The sequence below is a fragment of the Grampus griseus genome (assembly GCF_964374135.1).
Source record: "Grampus griseus genome assembly, chromosome: 11".
Classification (NCBI taxonomy): Eukaryota; Metazoa; Chordata; class Mammalia; order Artiodactyla; family Delphinidae; genus Grampus; species Grampus griseus.
Window position 1 is genome coordinate 58,052,109 of NC_139005.1, and position 18,486 is coordinate 58,070,594.

Sequence of the window (18,486 nt, forward strand, 5' to 3'; positions counted from 1 at the left end):
ACATCCCACCCAGAGGACTGAACGCCGCCGCTGGAGTGGGGAGAGAAAGCGGCAGCCCTAACTTCCTTCTCCATCGCTCTCTGTACTTGCCAGCCGAGGACCCGCGGGAAGCCTCCCGCGGAAAGCGAGGCGAGAGCTCTGCGCAGGGGACTGCGAGCTAGAAGCCGCAGGCGCACAGGGGCGGGGGCAGCATGTGCCCCTGAGCCCGGCGCCCGCCGGAGAAGTAGCGCGCGTTGGGGCGAGCGAGACGCTTTCCAAGTTGGGCGCGTCCCAGAGCTAGCCGCCCCGCGCCTCCGCCGCCCGTGTCCGGAGAGAGGCGGGGCTGATGGGAGGTGCCGAGGTTGCTGTCGCCTACAGCCAGAGCCCGTCTTAAAAGAAGCTGGGCCAGTCTCCCCAGGGTCCCAGCTGGCGTCGCGCCCTCCGCCCGCGTGCGCTCTCTGATGCCTGAACTGGCGGTGGACAGGGTGGGCCCCCCGCGGGAGGTGCCGGAGGGGGCGGGGGAGGAGCAGGAGGCGGTGTGATGGCCCTGGACGGCGAGCGGGGGGAACAAGAGGAGGAGAAGAAAAAGAAGAAGAAGAAAAAGAAGAGGAAGAAGAAGAAGGAGGAGGAGGCGGCGGGGGCTAAGAAGAGCAGCTCACCCTTCGCGGCCACCATGGGGGAGAACGACGCCGCGCTGCGGGCCGGCGGCAGGGGCCTCTCGGACCCGTGGGCGGACTCCATGGGGGTGCGACCCCGCACCACCGAGCGCCACATCACTGTGCACAGGCGGCTAGTGCTGGCCTTCGCCGTGTCCATCGTGGCGCTGCTCGCGGTCACCATGCTCGCGGTGCTGCTCAGCTTGCGCTTCGACGAGTGTGGGGCGAGCTTACCGCCCGGCGCCGACGGCGGCCCCGCCGGCTTCCCAGCGCGCGGCGGCAACGAAAGCCTTCCGGGTTCGGCCCGGCGCAACCACCATGCTGGTGGAGACTCCTCGCAGCCCGGGGCAGGCGGGGAAGCCAACTCTGAGACCCCGTCCACCCGGCCGCCGTCGGACGAGGAGCGGCAGCAATGGCAGCCGTGGACTCAACTGCGCCTGTCGGGCCACCTGAAGCCGCTGCACTACAATCTGATGCTCACCGCCTTCATGGAGAACTTCACCTTCTCCGGGGAGGTCAACGTGGAGATCTCGTGCCGGAACGCCACTCGCTACGTCGTGCTGCACGCCTCCCGTGTGGCGGTCGAGAAGGTGCAGGTGGCCGAGGACCGGGTAGCCGGGGCGGTCCCGGTGGCCGGCTTTTTCCTCTACCCGCCAACCCAGGTCTTGGTGGTGGTGCTGAATAGGACGCTGGACGCGCAGAGGAATTACAATCTGAAGATCATCTACAACGCCTTGATCGAGAACGAGCTCCTGGGCTTCTTCCGCAGCTCCTACGTGCTCCACGGGGAGAGAAGGTACGGAGGGAGGCGGTGCCCGGCACCGCCCCACCCAGCCAGGTTGTTCGAAACCGCCGGGCAGCCGGCCACCCAGGGACTGGGCTAGCTTCGGATACCCGGGAAGCGAGGGATGGGGGAAGGAAGTGAAGGTGAGGTATGGCCATCACCCAGAACTCTCGGGGTCTCCCAGGTGCCTGGGCTCTCCCTGCGGCCAACTCCACAAACTCACTCACCAGTCTCACCAGTGCCAAATGCCACTCCTTCTCTAGGCTGGGACCCCCTGCCCCATCAAAGTTCCTTAGCCAGCGTGGGGCACACAGCAACTTTTTTTTTTTTTAAAGGGTAGTGTGTAATCTGAGCGACGTCGGGCCAGGGTGACATCAAAAGCTTGCCTAGTTAGCATCGAGGGAAAATTCGTGAGCCCCAGAGGCCAGGGCAGCAGCGCATCCCGGTTAGATGTCAGGACAGGGCAGGCAGGGCAAGATCCTCCCCTCCCCCACCATGCCCGTTTCTGGAAGGCGCAGAGTATTGGATAGGCTCTGGCTCCATGAAGTTTTACAAAACTGGAAGTTGAGATTCTGGGCAGTAAGAGCCAGTCCCAGTGACAGAGTAAGGAGGCGGGGGTGGGCTGGTGGTGGTGCTGGCGGCTGCCATGGCCAGTGCCAGCGAGAAATCTTCTTGCCTGTGCTGTCAGCTCTCTCCTAACACAGAGTGACTGCAGTTTGTTCACAAGTTACTGCCTCTGGAAATGGCTTCAGCGGTGAGAGGGGGAAAGCTAACCGTCAGTCTCAAATGCCTTGTTAGTGAGTGCCTTTGATGCTTTTTAGATTTGGGCAGTATTCTGTTTCTTCTTCTTTTTTTTTTGAGAGGCTGTGGGGCTTTCCATCGCTTGTTTAGAGCTTAGACTTCAGAGTCCAACAGAACTGGGTTCAAATCTCGGCTGCAACTCTACTTGTGTTGAAGGCTTGAGGAAGCTGATTAAGCTAAGTCACCAATTCCTGACAATAACAGCCGCTAGTGCTTAATGAGCATCCTGTATTAACTCAATCTCACAAGAACCCCGTGAGATAGATGCTGTCAACACTCCCTATTGTACAGATGGGGAAATGTGGAGGCACCAAGAAGTCGAGTAACTTGTAACATCGTGAGCCAGCAAAGCAGGTTTTAGGCTCAGGCAGTTTGGCTGCAGAATCTATACTTTTAGTTTTAACTTGGGGAAATAATAATAATAATATCCACATAGGATCGTTGCAGGTGTCCACGAGTAAATGCATTGAAAAGCACTTAACTCTGTACTTGGCACATAGAGTGCCCACTCATGTTATGAGTGTCCTGTGGTGTAAGCTCTCAAGCATGTTGTTGAATGAATAAACAAGTGATTCTTGCTTTTTTGCCCTAGCCCATTGCATTTAAAATAACTTTGATTAATTAAATGGCTGTAGGGCCAGGGAATAACCAAAATGAACTTAAAAATGAAGTCAACAACCTTAGGAGTGGAGGCAGGTTGGAGATGAGTAATGATGCCACTGGCAGAGCCTCCCCTGTTCTCAAGAGAGTCTCACAACAGCAGAAAACTTGGGATCAGAGCAGTCCAGGGCTCCTGAGGTCAGCAGGTTTGGCAGTGGAGAGCTGGGACTCAAATTTTGGTTTTCTGATCCCTGGACCAGGGCTCATGATGTCTGGAAGCTCTCAGAAGAAGCTGATATAGTATAAGAGGCTAGGGAAATTTCAGTGTGTTATAAGAGAACACAAAAATGTTGGTAGTCCTGTGGTGTAGCCTCATCTAAATAAATTGTCCAATGCTTTAGTGGTTGTATGATAATTAAAGTCTCCTATAAGTGAATGTATAAATTATTCACTTTCGAACTCCTAAGATCAGATGTGGGTAATTTAAACCCCCTCCCACCACTTTCTCTGACATATTCTAAAGAATACAGATTAAAAGGATTAAAAAGAAAATCCACGATCATATCAAATTTGGGGGAAAAGCATAGAAGGCACATTTGCATGTTATGTCAAAATGTCAGTAGTGGGAGTTGCATATCATTACTGATAAATCTTGCTGTGGTGAAATAAATACTTCCAGAAAGTCCTGTTTTTTGAGCCATGCCAAAATACATTTGGTGGAACTGAGCTTGTTTTGGTCAGTGCTTTCAAATGAACAGGACTCTTAAAAAGACCAGATGTTCCCGCTTGACCTATAACTGATTTCTTGTACCCTAGTGCATATTTGTATTCAAACTCTCTCGTTCAGTTTTCCCCAAAGATGGTTGAGAGTTTAACCTAGTGTACCTGTGGCTAAACTCTGCATCCCAATAGTTGTGCAGGATTTGCTGTTTCTGGAGATCCCAGGATGATTTTATTTCTAAACAGCCTCTTAGAGAAAGTACTTGTTCCCCTTTTTTCCCCTTCATTCCAAAAGGACATATATGCAAACTCTAAATTTTCATTTGATTAGTGATTACGTATCTTGGTCTTTAGTTAGTCAGAATTTTTGCCAATTTATCAGATAATTTCTGGAATGAAAATAAATATTTAATCTGGCAATGGGGAGTCACAATGAGCAACCTGAAATATTGAAAAAGATCAATACTACCATTCAGTCTACCTTACTTAGTCTATGTGGAAACAACTTGTTAATAATCAATCTGATTCTTTGACTCGCTCCTCAGAAGTCTGAGAGATGTACTTTGGGTCAGGCAGCAAAATTAGACTTCACTATGTGCTGTATGCCTTTGACCCTTTGAAGCTTCCCTGGTTTTGTTCTACAGGGAAGACTTGCCTCTCCCGGTTCCCATATTAAAATAAATGTTGGAAGACAGGCTCCCGGTTAGAACCTAAGGCTTCTCCACTTGAGGCACATCTTTTATTCTCAGTTAATCATTTGGCTAAAGGGAAATTCACCACTTGTTGAATATTAAAAATAATTCTCTTAAATTTGAAATGCTTACACACAGCAGATTAAATTGCAGAGTAAATTACCTCTGTTAGGCAATATATACTCCCTTGTCCCTCAGGTAGGTGGGCAGCAGGCAGATGCCATAATATCCTATAGTAGAATATACTTGCTTAGAATTAGGCAAAGTCTTCATTTACCTGAAGTAATTGCCGCTTTGGGGCAGCCAGATGGCAAGCATACCCATGTTCAAAGTAGGGTACCTTAATTTAGATCCAGATGGCCGGATTGAAAGAGGAAATTTACCCAAAGTAAATGAACATTTTATTCACTTTCAAAAGGGAGACTGTTTTTCTGTGACAAACTTTGGGTCTGTGACATGCCACAGTGACAGAAGACAGGATGAGAAAAGGAGGTCTTTTTCTGTCAAGGGTTATTTAGAGAGAAACCATGATCTCCAAGTAAAATGAGAAGATAAAATTGTGGTTCTCAAAGAGAATTGCCAAAAACTCCTTTGCAAAAATCTTGTGGAGAGCATAGAGGATTTTATGGGTAGTCATTGATCATTTGTGGTATCAGCATACATGGTTTGGTGCCTTGTACTTTTTCTGGAATGAATTAATAATCATGGTATTTAATAAAAACAAGAAAACCACCATGTTGTTTTTATGTTGAAAGCAGCCCCATTTCTCCACTTACTCTGCTGAGGAGATATCTCTATATGAGCAAGTTGAAGTAAATGGCTTTTTGCCCTTCTAAAGAGGGCTCGGAACTGAAAAATCTGGGAGAATGGTTTGTTTCTTTGAAAACTTTTTATGTGATTCCTTAATGGACTTAGCTCATTGTTTTCTTGTCACTGCATACATAACCATATGGCCACACTGAGTCCAGTGTTGGATTTTGGTCACAATTCAAAATGCCACCAGTAAACTAAATCTAGAAACTATTGGGGGAAAGAAAGTTTGGACCATTTAATAATCACTTATTCAGGGAGGAAAATCCATACAATTGGTGTTTGTCTTGCTGTGCTTTTGATCACCTTGGATAGTAATAGAGTATACCTTATTTCTGAAAGAGTTAAATTAATTTGCCTGTGTTTTTATTTATTCAAAACAACTCTAAACAGGGCCTACATGCTCTGGATCTCTTTCAAGCAAAGATAGACCTGTGACTGGTTTCCCTGTGTTGGATTTGCATAACATATTTATTTCCTCAAATCAGTTTTTGCCACCGTGTATGTGGTTGGGCTTGAGACAACAGTACAGGGCAACAGTTTAGGTTTGCTTGAGGATGATGATGACATTTGATGATGACATAAAGATATTTGTCTCTTTAAGAATAGGACTCACTTCTTTAAGCATGGCTGTAAAGAATGGTATAAAAAGAGTGAAGAAGAAATAGTCTACCTTTAACTCATAAGTGTTTGACAGTCTGTAAAGAAGGGCATCCCTCCATAGCCCCAGGCTCATCCTCCTACCCACCAGCCATGATCATCACCTTATCGTCCTTTTAATTCTTTGTGTGTCCTTTATATCCTTTCAAACTTACAGTAGTGGCTGATTCTTCCAGAGTTTCTCAAAGACCCATGCAATCCTGCTTTTTGCCACTGGAGAGTGGCTGCTCTCTCCAACAGAATTTTGCTACATAGGATTTGAGAGAATATAAAGATGCAAAACACTTCTTGCCCTTCCCAGTTCTTTGGACAATCTGAAATGATTCACAGACAGGCACAGCTGGATGCTGGTGAGTGGGCTGTGAGAGTGAAATAAGACTGACAAGATCTTACTGAGTGGGGCTGAATTGAGGGGGAGGGTCCCAGGCTCCCCACTCCTGCCCTCCTTGCCTCCAAGTGTGCCTTCTCAGTCTCTGAATAAACAAGGGGCCCCAGGGTTTAAGGAGCTCCGGCGGCAACAGTTGTGCAGGGACGGGGTAGAATGGATTCCTCCCAGTGCAAACCTGAGTTGATTTGCCGGGTGAAGTTTTAGTTTAAGTATTCGGATCTTTCCTCATGACTACACACTCAAAAAAAAACCAAAAAAAAAACCAAAAAAAAGAATCATAGGATGGAAAAAGAATCAAGTTGTAAAATTGCCACTGTTGGTTACTTTTTATCTCTTTAAGAATAAGCGAGCCACTTTTAGTTGTGTTGCTGGGTGGCAAGGGGTGTGTGTGTGTGTGCGTGTGTGTGTGTTTGTATGTTCAGGGACTCTGGAACCAGACTGCCTCGATTTATGTCTTGACTCTGCCGTTTATTAGCTTTATGACCTTGGCCAAGTTTCCTAAATGTTCTGCGTCTGGTATTCTTATCTGGAAAATGAGGATAATGATATCCTCTTTCATGGGGTTATTTGTGAGGATTACATGAGTAAAGTAATAAAGCACTTAGAATGGTGTCTGACAACTAGTAAGCACGTTTGTGGGTATGAAATACGATTATACTATTACATGACTGGACATCTACCCTTAGAGCTGGTACAAGGTCATTTAGGCTCAATGTTTTTGCCTTAGGTTTCCCCTTACTAGCAAGACAGTGGGAAATGGTCACTGTGGACATCCCTTCCACTGCTGTTTGTTTTGCCCCCCTATGCAGAGTTCAAAAGATGGGGGAGAGGAAGAAGCAGAGCCCTTCCACAGTGAAGAAGGAAGAGAAGAGAAAGGCTGTGGTATTTCACAGCTAGAGAAGCTCCATGCTTGGTCCAGACACGGAAATGAAGAGGATTGAGGGAGTGGGAAGAGTGTGTGAAACAAAAGGAACTCACAACTCTGATTATGGCCCTGCTCTCTGTCAGCAAACCAGCTACCAAAGGGTCAGGAGGGTGCCTTCCTTGTCACTGGAAGCTAGTACAGGAAAAGAAAAGCTCCAAGTACCAAGGGAAAGGCACATCAGTTGTTAGATACTGTTTTCAAGACTTTGTGAGTTCCACCAGTAGTAGTACTTTATAATACTTACATAATACTTTTTCTCTTTCCACTATTAAAGAAATGAATCGTAGACACTAGTTTATTTATTCTTATGAAAACCTAATATTATGGCACAGGAAAGTAATTTTAGTGCATTCGTAATACTCTTCATCAATGGTGATCAAGTACTCGGTGCTCATTTTCGATAACAGTAGTGTATAAAAATGAAAACAATTATGAATTTTATGCTCTGTTTTTATAACACGATTATTCACATGTGCACCACTTCCTACATACATTTTGCTGGCATTATTGCATTATGTTTTTAGTTTACTAGAATGGTTATTTAAAAAACAATAGACTACGTGCTTGCTTATAGCACTGAATATTCAGCAGGAACACTTCTCTTCTGAAATGGCAGAGTTTTACTGACTTATTGAAGTACATAAAAACACAGAGTCTAAACAACGACCCATTTTGGCTTAAAATGTTTTGTCATTGAGTAATAATTTGCATTTTGATTAACAACCTTAACTTTAAATGGGACGTGTAACTTCCATGATCCTGTAACTTTGCTCAGTTCCTGGAAACAGTTGAATAGTAGCTGGATGATCCACTGGATCACTTCTTTCGATCTTGGGAGTTTTTAATTACCAATTTTAAACTATTGCAACTGTAGGCAAATTGCAGTTGCGATAGAAGCAAGTTCAAAGAGCATTTTTCACTGTGCTGTATGTGTGGTCTGCATAGATGTGGTCAAAATGGAAACTTCTCAAAAACGCCTTGCCATTTTTGAGGTTCTCTTGGTTTTGGTGGGCTCTGCAATGAAACATGAATCAATCTGAATACTAGCAGTGTTATGCAAATGTTTGTTTCTTCTGCATATTTTAACCTGATGAAAAGGCAAACTGAAAATAATGGAACAGAAATTGTATCATATACTGTAATTTGTTGGCAATATCAACCAACGTTAATGCATTACTTCTGCTGAATCTTATAATGACTTGACACAAGTAGCTTGCCTAGTTGAACTTCCGCAGAAATAAGAAGAAATCAATTCTCTGTATCCTTAAGAGGCAACATAGAGCTTTAAGCTCTACTTCTTAGCTCAACCAAAATGTCAAATAGACAAGTTGTTAAGAAATCAAGTAATTTATTTTAGATGGAAGAGCATTAAAATACATGTATATTATTCATATTTTTCTAGTTATGCTAAAGTGACATTCTTGGAATAACACTTCCAGGATGTCACTTTTGGAGGTGGAATGTTTTTATGATAATAGAGGGATTCCTTAAAAGATACAAATGATTTTGTTTGAGAAAAAGCAGGAGAAAAGTAGACAACAAAATGCTCTTCCCCATTACCTTCAGCCTCCTACTGTTTTATTTCTTGCTGTATTTACATAGGTATTTCACATCCTTACTCTATATTAAAATGTTCTCTATTTTTAATTAATTTTTTGTATTTTTTTCTACCTGATGTACTGCTACCACCTCAAACTCCACCTGAAATTTGCTCAGAAACCAAACTCATTATTTTCTGCTCCGAATCCCTTTCGCTAGAGGTCTCTGGCGTTTCTACTGACGGTAAGCAGGAAAGCAGTCTCACTTCCGCCAGTTGAAGGCAACCATAAAATATACGCAGCGAAGACAAGATTATGTTTCTGAAATCCAACAGACACTGTTGCCTGTTGGGGGCACTGAGCCTGAAACTGGCTCTCTTTGTTAGAAAGGAGACTATCAAGGGTGAGAGAGGTAGGTGTTCGAGGTAGACGGCAACACTGGGCTCCGAGAAAATCGGAACCTGGAAGAAAGCAGACAGGGTGCGAACTTCATATGTGAGGCAAAACTTTTTTAAAGGTTTATTTCTGTGCTACCAGTAGTCAATTGGCTCACTTCTCCAATGTGTCTGTGACCCTTACTACCCAGGAATTTACGCTTCCTCCTCCATAAAGCCTTCCTTCAGTTAAGACTGGTGGTTCTCAGCGGGGTCAGTTCTGCCTCCCAGGGGACATCTGCAATGTCCGGAGACGTTTCAGTTGTCACAGCGGGAGAGAGGGGGTGCTACTGGCATCTAGTGGTAGAAGCCAGGGATGCTGCTAAGCACAAGATGGCCCCGACAAAGAATAGTTATCCACCCTCGTATGTAAGTAGTGTCGAGAATTCTACCACTGAATCACCAATACTTAACATTAAAAAAAAAAAAAAGTCAGTAGTGCCAAGGTTGAGAAACCTTGCTTTGGAAGATGTAATTTCTTCATGCATTTTCCCTCGTTGTCATGTCTTTTTGTACGATACCTGTTTAGGCATATGTTTTATTTATTTTATTGGAGTATAAACTCTTTGAGGGAAGGAAGCACATCTATTTATCATTTTCTCCACAGCGTTGAACACTTAAAAATGGTGACTAAGAAAAGCAAATGCGTTATAATAGATCTTGTAGCAAAAAGCCATTTAGCAGTAACGTAATTTAATATTTTAAAAACATCTCATCAAATTCAGGGAATATTTTATTTTAAATTTTTGTTCAGTTATAGGATCTCAAGCTTGGAAAAGACCCTAGGTGTAATCTAGTCCAACTGCTCTTGTTTCCAAGGGGCTTGTTTTGATTTGCTAAATACTGAATTGAAATTCAATTGCAATCGTCCTCAGGTGCCAGACTGTGAAATTGGTATTTCCTCATTTAGACATTATCAAATATATGTGGCCCTCAGTGCATAGATATATACTGTGTGTAGGAATTCATTAAGAATATTAATTGCAGAAAAAGTCACTAGATGATCTTTATAGTTCCTTTCAACTCTGAGAATCAGCTATTTAAATTGCTAGCCTTACTAACATATTTACTTACTATATGAGGCAAAAAGAGACTTGAGCACAACATGATTCTTCTGCATAAATATTTGGTTTATTAATTTCTCATTAGCCCAGAGGTATTTAGATCTTCTACATCTAATAAATTCCTACCCTTTAATTACTGAATACCAAAGACACCTTTGATTTTTTACTTAATGACTAATACACTCTAAGTACAGCCTCTCTGTTGAACTCTTGCAGAACTTTCCCCTAGTATTATTAGTTGTTTCTTATGTATTATATATATTTCCCTTTTCAGGTAGATTGCAAAGGCCTTAAGGACAAAAATGGTTATATCTTTAAAAAAAAAAAAAAATCCTACCACACACCTAATAGAGTGAAAATCACACATAGCAGACAATATCTATTTGCTCAATGACTGGAATTGGATTTCTCAGGTACTTGAAAGTTAAAAGGGAACACTTTTCCTCATATATTAAATTCCATAGGTATCTTTTAAATAGCCTCAGTAAAGAAATATAAAGCTCAGTGGACATTTTAATAAGAAAGATGAGATTCAAGCACATATGTAAGACAAAAGCACGTGCAAATTGTAAATGGGTGCATCTTAATTAAAAGTTACTGACACTCTGTTAAGCAAGAACTATATTACTGTCAGTAGAAAATAGGAAAAATATTACCAAGATGCTGGCAAGTTTGGAAAGAAGAACCTTTATTACCAATAGTCAAATTAAAACATTGTTTATAAATTATGGCTAAAGATTAATTTTACTGTTTTTGAAATAAAATTACCTTTTACTCATACACAGAAAATGTGAATTCTAGACCCGGCTTTGCGCTAATTGCCTGTGTAACTTTGGAGAAATCGCTTAACCCTACTGGAGCTACTTTCTCATTTTAAGAATTTACGAGAGCTGGACAATTTGTTTCTAAGATTGCTTCCAAATTTAACCTTATATTTTTCTGAAGATTTATAGTTAAAACTTCTTTCCTATACATTACCCCATTTTATCATCTCGACAGTTTTGTAAGGGAGGCCTAGAAAATATTATTTTCCTTCTACTAATGAAAAAATAGACTCAGGTAGTTAAGTGATTTATCCAAGCCTGGTATGCAGCAGCCCAGTACTATTTCAAGGTAATTCTCAATTCCCCTCTCTCAGAATAAATATACAATTAATCTTGAAAACTTATTTTTCTCTGTTTTAGTTTTCTCTGTTTCAAAACTAAACTTTTAAAAAATAAGCCTTCAATAATGCATGTAAGCTTCATAATTTTAAAAAAGTATAAACATTTACATTTCATGGTTTGAGCCAGGGATAGCCAGTAAGATTCAATACACATGTCAACACCTACTGATCGGTAGTAACTGCCTGAAGTTCTGTGCTGAGAATAATTTTAAGGCCAAGTTTTGGCTCAGCGGGAAAGTGTGCCGTGTGAGATTAACCATGAACACTGTGGATGATGGAGAGGGGAGGGGTGGCAGAACTACTATGGGGAAAGAGCCTTTTAAAGAAATGACTTGTAGCACTCAGTAATGTTTTATGAAGGGTCTGTTATTGACTTATGTCCAGTTTTAACTAATATCATATTTAAAAGTTTAATTAATTTATGTCATGAATGTTTTCATAAATAATGGCCCCATTTTTAAGTTAAAAGTGTGTCCTTTTTCAAGTACTTAGTTTGAGTGTTTTGATTTGTAACCATAACAGTGAAAGAATGTAGAGGGTGCTTCTGGAGTTTTAATGAGATGCAACTTTGCAGCTTGATCTGAAAACTTGAGGGCATTAAATATTTTATATATATATGTGCACACATTGATGTATTTATTATATAGATATTTATTAATTTACTTTATTATATTAACATATGATTTATATAGTAAATATATATCATGGGTGGTAAAAACCAACGGTATCTGGATTATTCTATGTAAATGTATATTATAGCACTCCAGGAAAGGTTGAAGATATTGTGAATCAGTGGCTGCTGCTTATTAACTGCCTTCTGGGTGCTGTTCATCTATTCACAGTGATAGGTGCTTTACATCCCCTTTTCCATTCTACTAAGCTTTACAATGCTTTTTAAGTTAGGCATGATTATTTCCTTTTAAGCAATGAACATGTACACCTTAGGGAAATTTAGCAATCATCCAAGATGATTCGGCTAAGAAATGTTGTGGAGCCAGAATGCAGACCAAGTTTTGTCAGATTTCAAAATGCTTTTCCTTAACAAAATCAGGCCATTTGAGCCTGAGATTTGAGGACATAGATGTTTCTCAGTGATGGTCTATGCCCTACTTGTATCTGATGACAAGTTTTGGATTTTGATTTCGTTGTCTTTACTGGTTGTACAGTTTCGGAGAGGAGACTGAGGCATACCAAAAAGGAGAACCATTATTTTCCAGTACTTGCCACTATGATGATGAGTTGTTTTTCTGTAAAGTGTAATATTTTGTCTAATAAGCATGGCTCTGGGTTTAGAGAATTTCCTTTAGTTGAGACAAAAGTTCCTTGAAGAATTTTCATTGTTGTGGAAATATGTATGAAGTATGCTTCCATGCTATTCATGCACGTAAGTTTGATTCAGAAAAAAACTGTCTCGTAATTTTGCTAAAGCATATTATTTTATAAGCAGAAGCATATAAAGTGGTTATAACTTAACTCAAGCCACAAATGTAATTGAGAATGTCATTTTCTTTTTTCCAGGTTCCTTGGCGTTACTCAGTTTTCGCCTACACATGCCAGAAAGGCATTTCCTTGTTTTGATGAGCCAATCTACAAGGCTACTTTCAAAATCAGCATCAAGCATCAAGCAACCTATTTATCTTTATCCAATATGCCGGTGGAAACTTCTGTGTTTGAGGAAGATGGATGGGTTACGGATCACTTTTCACAGACCCCTCTCATGTCCACGTATTATTTAGCCTGGGCAATTTGCAACTTCACATACAGAGAAACTACCACCAAGACCGGGGTTGTAGTAAGTATTTCAAGCTTAATGTTGTTTCTGGATAATGCACACTGATTTCTGGATTAACAATGAATCATTTCTATTCTCTTCACAACTTACATAGCTGAATTCTTTCCTTAATCCTTGGAAGGAAAATTATCTTCCTGGTTTCAGAGTCAGAGAGGAGCTTCTCTTCTATACCCAGCCCTCTTATTACTTTAATCACCTCCCCACCCCTGCCATTCCTGTCCTTCTTCATCGCCTGAGTATCTCTGGAACAACTATTGTCTGTTATGGGAAATTGCCTCTTTTTATTTACATGATGGTAAAGCTTCTTTTTACTGTAAAATATTTCAAATATACAGAAAATGTGGAGAATAATATAATAACCTTCTACTAGCCAGCTCTATAGAATCTAAACATTTTACCATCTTTGCTTCAGTCTAATTTGTTTTTTGAGAAAGTAAAGCATATTGGATAGAGTTGAAGCCCTCTTTGGACACCTGCCTGATCTCATTGCCTTGCTTCCTACCTCCTGCCTTGCCCTGAATTTGGATTTTGCCATTTCCATGCACCTTATCACACAATTATTAAGTATATTATTAATTATTAAGTATAAATCTATTTACAATACATTCCATGCTTTAAAATTTCATATAAGTGGTTTTATATTATAGATATCATTCTGCAACTTTATTTTATTTTTTGCTTAAAATTTTGTTTTTGTGGTTTATCTGAATAGAATGGTTGAGTGAATATATCAAAATTTGTCATCCTCCTATAAATGAACATTTTAATTTTTTTCTGATTTTCATTGATTAACAACAATGCTCAGTGAACATTTTTGTACGTAAGTTCTTCTGCCAGTGTGCTAGAATTTCTGTAAGGTACAAAGCTTCTTTTAGCCCGTAGTATGCAAGTGTATAGAAATATGTACTTAGAGAAGGGTGATATAAGGGAAGCCTAGAGAATTCACTCTCTGTATTAAATTTATAACAAGAATCAGTTGGATTCTTTAGGATCATTAACATTTATAACAGCATGGTGTTCTAGGCACTTTTTACATGTTACTGTATTGCGTTAGTCAGATTAAGTCAGGTCATGCCTCTTAAGAACTTTCTCCTCATTTCAATGGCCTACACAATAAATATTCACTTATTTTAATTTTCATGTCAACCCTAAAGCAAGGTATTATAATTCCATTTTTCCAAGTGAATAAAGTGAATTTAGATTTAAAGAGATGAAGTAACTTTACCAGAGTAAAAAGTAAGCAAGTGGTAGGGCTGCAAGAAAAACTTCTATTGGTCTGATCCCAAATTTGGGACTCTACCCACCCTGCCCCCCTCCCCATGCCCTAGGAGCTCTGTTTCACCATTTCACCTGTGTGTCGATATGAGAATTCAGGTAATGATTCTGTCCATCCGGTGGCCATCATATTTGGTGTTGCTCAAACATAACAGAAGAAGTGTACAGAAATCTATATTCTTATTTTGTAGGAAGTTCATAGCTCCATAACAGCCTAAATATTGAATAATGGGTTTGGCTAAATAAATTTTTCTCACCGTTACTTTCAATTTAAATCACTGTGGAACCCATTTAAAAAATAAAATCTGCCTGCATACAAAATTAATGCCATTATTAAAGAACTGTGTATAGTGAATTAATCTACATAATCATTAAAACAGTACCTTAAATGCTGGCTGTAGAAGGCTAGAAAAAAGATATTTTACTCTTTTGGACTTCTTATTTGGTATGTTGAATTCCTCTGATGTTTGTTGATGTCTCCTATGGATACTTCAAGGCTATACATGTTGGACCATACACAGAAAATGACATATCATTCCCTTATACATCTTCAAAAGTTGATGACTGACTACTTGATGTGGGTCTGTTAGGAGCATAGGGTACATTGGAAGTGTTTTTCCTAGTATGATTTCTTTAAAATATCCTAAAACTATTCTCAGCTGTATACAATTATGCTGGTTGCTAAGTGATCCATATTTAAAACCAGGACACACCCTAATTATTTAGATGTGACTTTTATTAGAGTTAAGAATTCAAGAATTCAAGTAATTAGTAAACATTAAAAAATTCCTACTTATTTTTATGTGGAAAAGATAAAACATGCTACCAGAGAACATTGGAAGGTCAACTGAAATAAAAATTTGCTCTACAATCTAAAAATACTAAGAATAGTAAAAAGGAAAATTGCCATTGGGAACCCTTGTTTATCAACTGTGGAACTAAAGTATAAAACCTGGTTTTCTGGGGAGACCTTCAAGATGGCAGAGGAGCAAGACGTGGAGATCACCTACCTCCCCACAAATACATCAGAAATACATTTACATGTGGAACAACTCCTACAGAACACCGACTGAACGCTGGCAGAAGACCTCAGACTTCCCAAAAGGCAAGAAACTCCCCTCGTACCTGGGTAGGGCAAAAGAAAAAAGGAAAAACAGAGACAAAAGAATAGGGACGGGACCTGCACCTCTGGGAGGGAGCCGTGAAGGAGGAAAGGTTTCCACACACTGGGAATCCCCTTCTTGGGCGGAGACGGGGGGTGGCAGAGGGGGAAGCTTTGGAGCCATGGAGGTGAGTGCAGCGACAGGGGTGCGGAGGGCAAAGCAGAGAGATTCCCACACAGAGGATTGGTGCTGACCAGCACTCACCAGCCTGAGAGGCTTGTCTGTTCACCCACCTGGACGGGTGGGAGCTGGGAGCTGAGGCTCGGGCTTCGGAGGTCAGATCCCAGGGAGAGGACCAGGGTTGGCTGCGTGAACACAGCCTGAAGAGGGCTAGTATGCCACAGCTAGCCGGGAGGGAGTCCGGGAAAAGGTCTGGACCTGCCTAAGAGGCAAGAGACCATTGTTTCAGGATGCGTGAGGAGAGGGGATTCAGAGCACCGCCTAAACGAGCTCCAGAGACGGGCGCAAGCCACAGCTATCAGCACAGACCCCAGAGACGGGCATGAGATGCTAAGGCTGCTGGTGCCGCCACCAAGAAGCCTGCGTGCAAGCACAGGTCACTATCCACACCTCCCCTCCTGGGAGCCTGTGCAGCCCGCCACTGACAGGGTCCCGTGATCCAGGGACAACTTCCCCCGGAGAACGCACGGGACCTCAGGCTGTTGCAATGTCATGCTGGCCTCTGCCGCCGCAGGCTCGCCCCGCATTCTGTACCCCTTCCTCCCCCCAGCCTGAGTGAGCCGGAGCCCCCAATCAGCTGCTTCTTTAACCCCATACTGTCTGAGGGAAGAACAGATGCCCTCAGGCGACCTACATGCAGAGGCAGGGCCAGATCCAAAGCTGAACCCCAGGAGCTGTACGAACAAACAAGAGAAAGGGAAATTTCTCCCAGCAGCCTCAGGAGCAGCGGATTAAATCTCCACAATCAACTTGATGTACCCTGCATCTGTGGAATACCTGAATAGACAACGAATCATCCCAAAATTGAGGCGGTGGACTTCGGGAGCAACTGTTGACTTGGGGTTAGCTTTCTGCATCTAATTTGTTTCTGGTTTTATGTTTATCTTAGTTTAGTATTTAGAGTTTACTATCATAGGTAGATTTGTTTATTGATTTGGTTGCTCCCTTCCTTTTTTAAAAAAATATATATAGATATATATATTTTATTTCCTTTTTCTCTTTTTGTGAGTGTGTATGTGTGTGCTTCTTTGTGTGATTTTGTCTGTATAGCTTTGCTTTTTTATTTTTGTGGTACATGGGCCTCTCGCTGCTGTAGCCTCTCCTGTCACGGAGCACAGGCTCTGGATGCACAGGCTCCGGACGCGCAGGCTCAGCGGCCATGGCTCATGGGCCCAGCCACTTCGCGGCATGTGGGATCTTCCCAGACCAGGGCACGAACCCATGTCCCCTATATCGGCAGGCGGACTCTCAACCACTGCGCCACCAGGGAAGCCCTGTATAGCTTTGCTTTTACTATTTGTCCTAGCGCTCTGTCTTTCCATTTCTTCTTTCTTTCTTTTCTTTTATTACGTTTTACTTTTTTTATTTTTAATAATTTTTTAAATTTTAATAACTTTATTTTATTTTATTTACTTTTCTTTCTTTCTTTCTTTTTTCCTCCCTTTTCTTCTGAGCCATGTGGCTTACAGGATCTTGGTGCTCCAGCTGGGTGTCAGGCCTGTGCCTCTGAGGTGGGAGAGCTGAGTTCAGGACATTGGTCCACCAGAGACCTCCTGGCTTCAAATAATATCAAAACAGCGAAAGCTCTCCCAGAGGTCTCCATCTCAATGCTAAGACCCAGCTCCACTCAATGACCAGCAAGCTAGAGTGCTGGACACCCTATGCCAAACAACTAGGACAGGAACACAACCCCACCCATTAGCAGAGAGGCTGCTGAAGATCATAATGAGGTCACAGACACCCCAAAACACACCACCGGCCGCGGTCCTTCCCACCAGAAAGACAAGATCCAGCCTCATCCACCAAAACACAGGCACCAGTCCCCTCCACAAGGAAGCCTACACAACCCACTGAACCAACCTTAGCCACTGGGGGCAGACACCAAAAACAACGGGAGCTATGAACCTGCAGCCTGCAAAAAGGAGACCCCAAACACAGTAAGTTAAGCAAAATGAGAAGACAGAGAAACACACAGCAGATGAAGGAGCAAGGCAATGACCCACCAGACCAAACAAATGAAGAGGAAGTAGGCAGTCTACCTGAAAAAGAATTCAGAGTAATGAGAGTAAAGATGATCCAAAATCTTGGAAATAGAATGGAGAAAGTAGAAGAAAAGTTTAACAAGGACCGAGAAGAAATAAAGAGCAAACAAACAATGATGAACAACACAGCAAATGAAATTAAAAGTTCTCTAGAAGGAATCAATAGCAGAATAACTGAGGCAGAATAACAGAAAAGTGACCTGGAAGATAAAATCGTGGAAATAACTACCGCAGAGCAGAATAAAGAAAAAAGAATGAAAAGAATTGAGGACAGTCTCAGAGACCTCTGGGACAACATTAAACGCACCAACATTTGAATTATAGGGCTCCCAGAAGAAGAAGAGAAAAAGAAAGGGTCTGAGAAAATATTAGAAGAGGTTATAGTTGAAAACTTCCCTAATTTGGGAAAGGAAATAGTCAATTCAGTCCAGGAAGCACAGAGAATCCCATACAGGATAAATCCAAGGAGAAACATGCCAAGACACACATTAATCAAACTATCAAAAATTAAAGACAGAAAAAATATTAAAAGCAGCAAAGGAAAAACAACAAATAATATACAAGGGAATCCCCATAAGGTTAACAGCTGATATTTCAGCAGAAACTCTGCAAGCTAGAAGGGAATGGCAGGACATATTGAAAGTGATGAAAGGGAAAAACCTATAACCAAGATTACTCTACCCAGCAAGGATCTCATTCAGATTTGATGGAGAAATTAAAACGTTTACAGACAAGCAAAAGCTAAGAGAATTCAGCACCACCAAACCAGCTTTACAACAAATGCTAAAGGAACTTCTCTAGGCAGTAAACATGAGAGA

General features: G+C 41.9%; 1 protein-coding gene across 1 annotated transcript in view; it reads left to right on the forward strand.

Moving 5' to 3' along the window:
* Positions 1 to 520: 520 nt before the first annotated feature.
* Positions 521 to 18,486, forward strand: part of TRHDE (thyrotropin releasing hormone degrading enzyme) — a gene marked incomplete at its 5' end in the record, with an annotated part of 396,110 nt that continues 378,144 nt past the window's right edge. Inside the window, 2 exons of the mRNA XM_082666960.1 lie at positions 521 to 1,431; positions 12,735 to 13,008. Of these exons, the coding sequence (XP_082523086.1) occupies positions 521 to 1,431; positions 12,735 to 13,008 (1,185 nt within the window). The remainder of the gene's footprint in view (positions 1,432 to 12,734; positions 13,009 to 18,486) is intronic.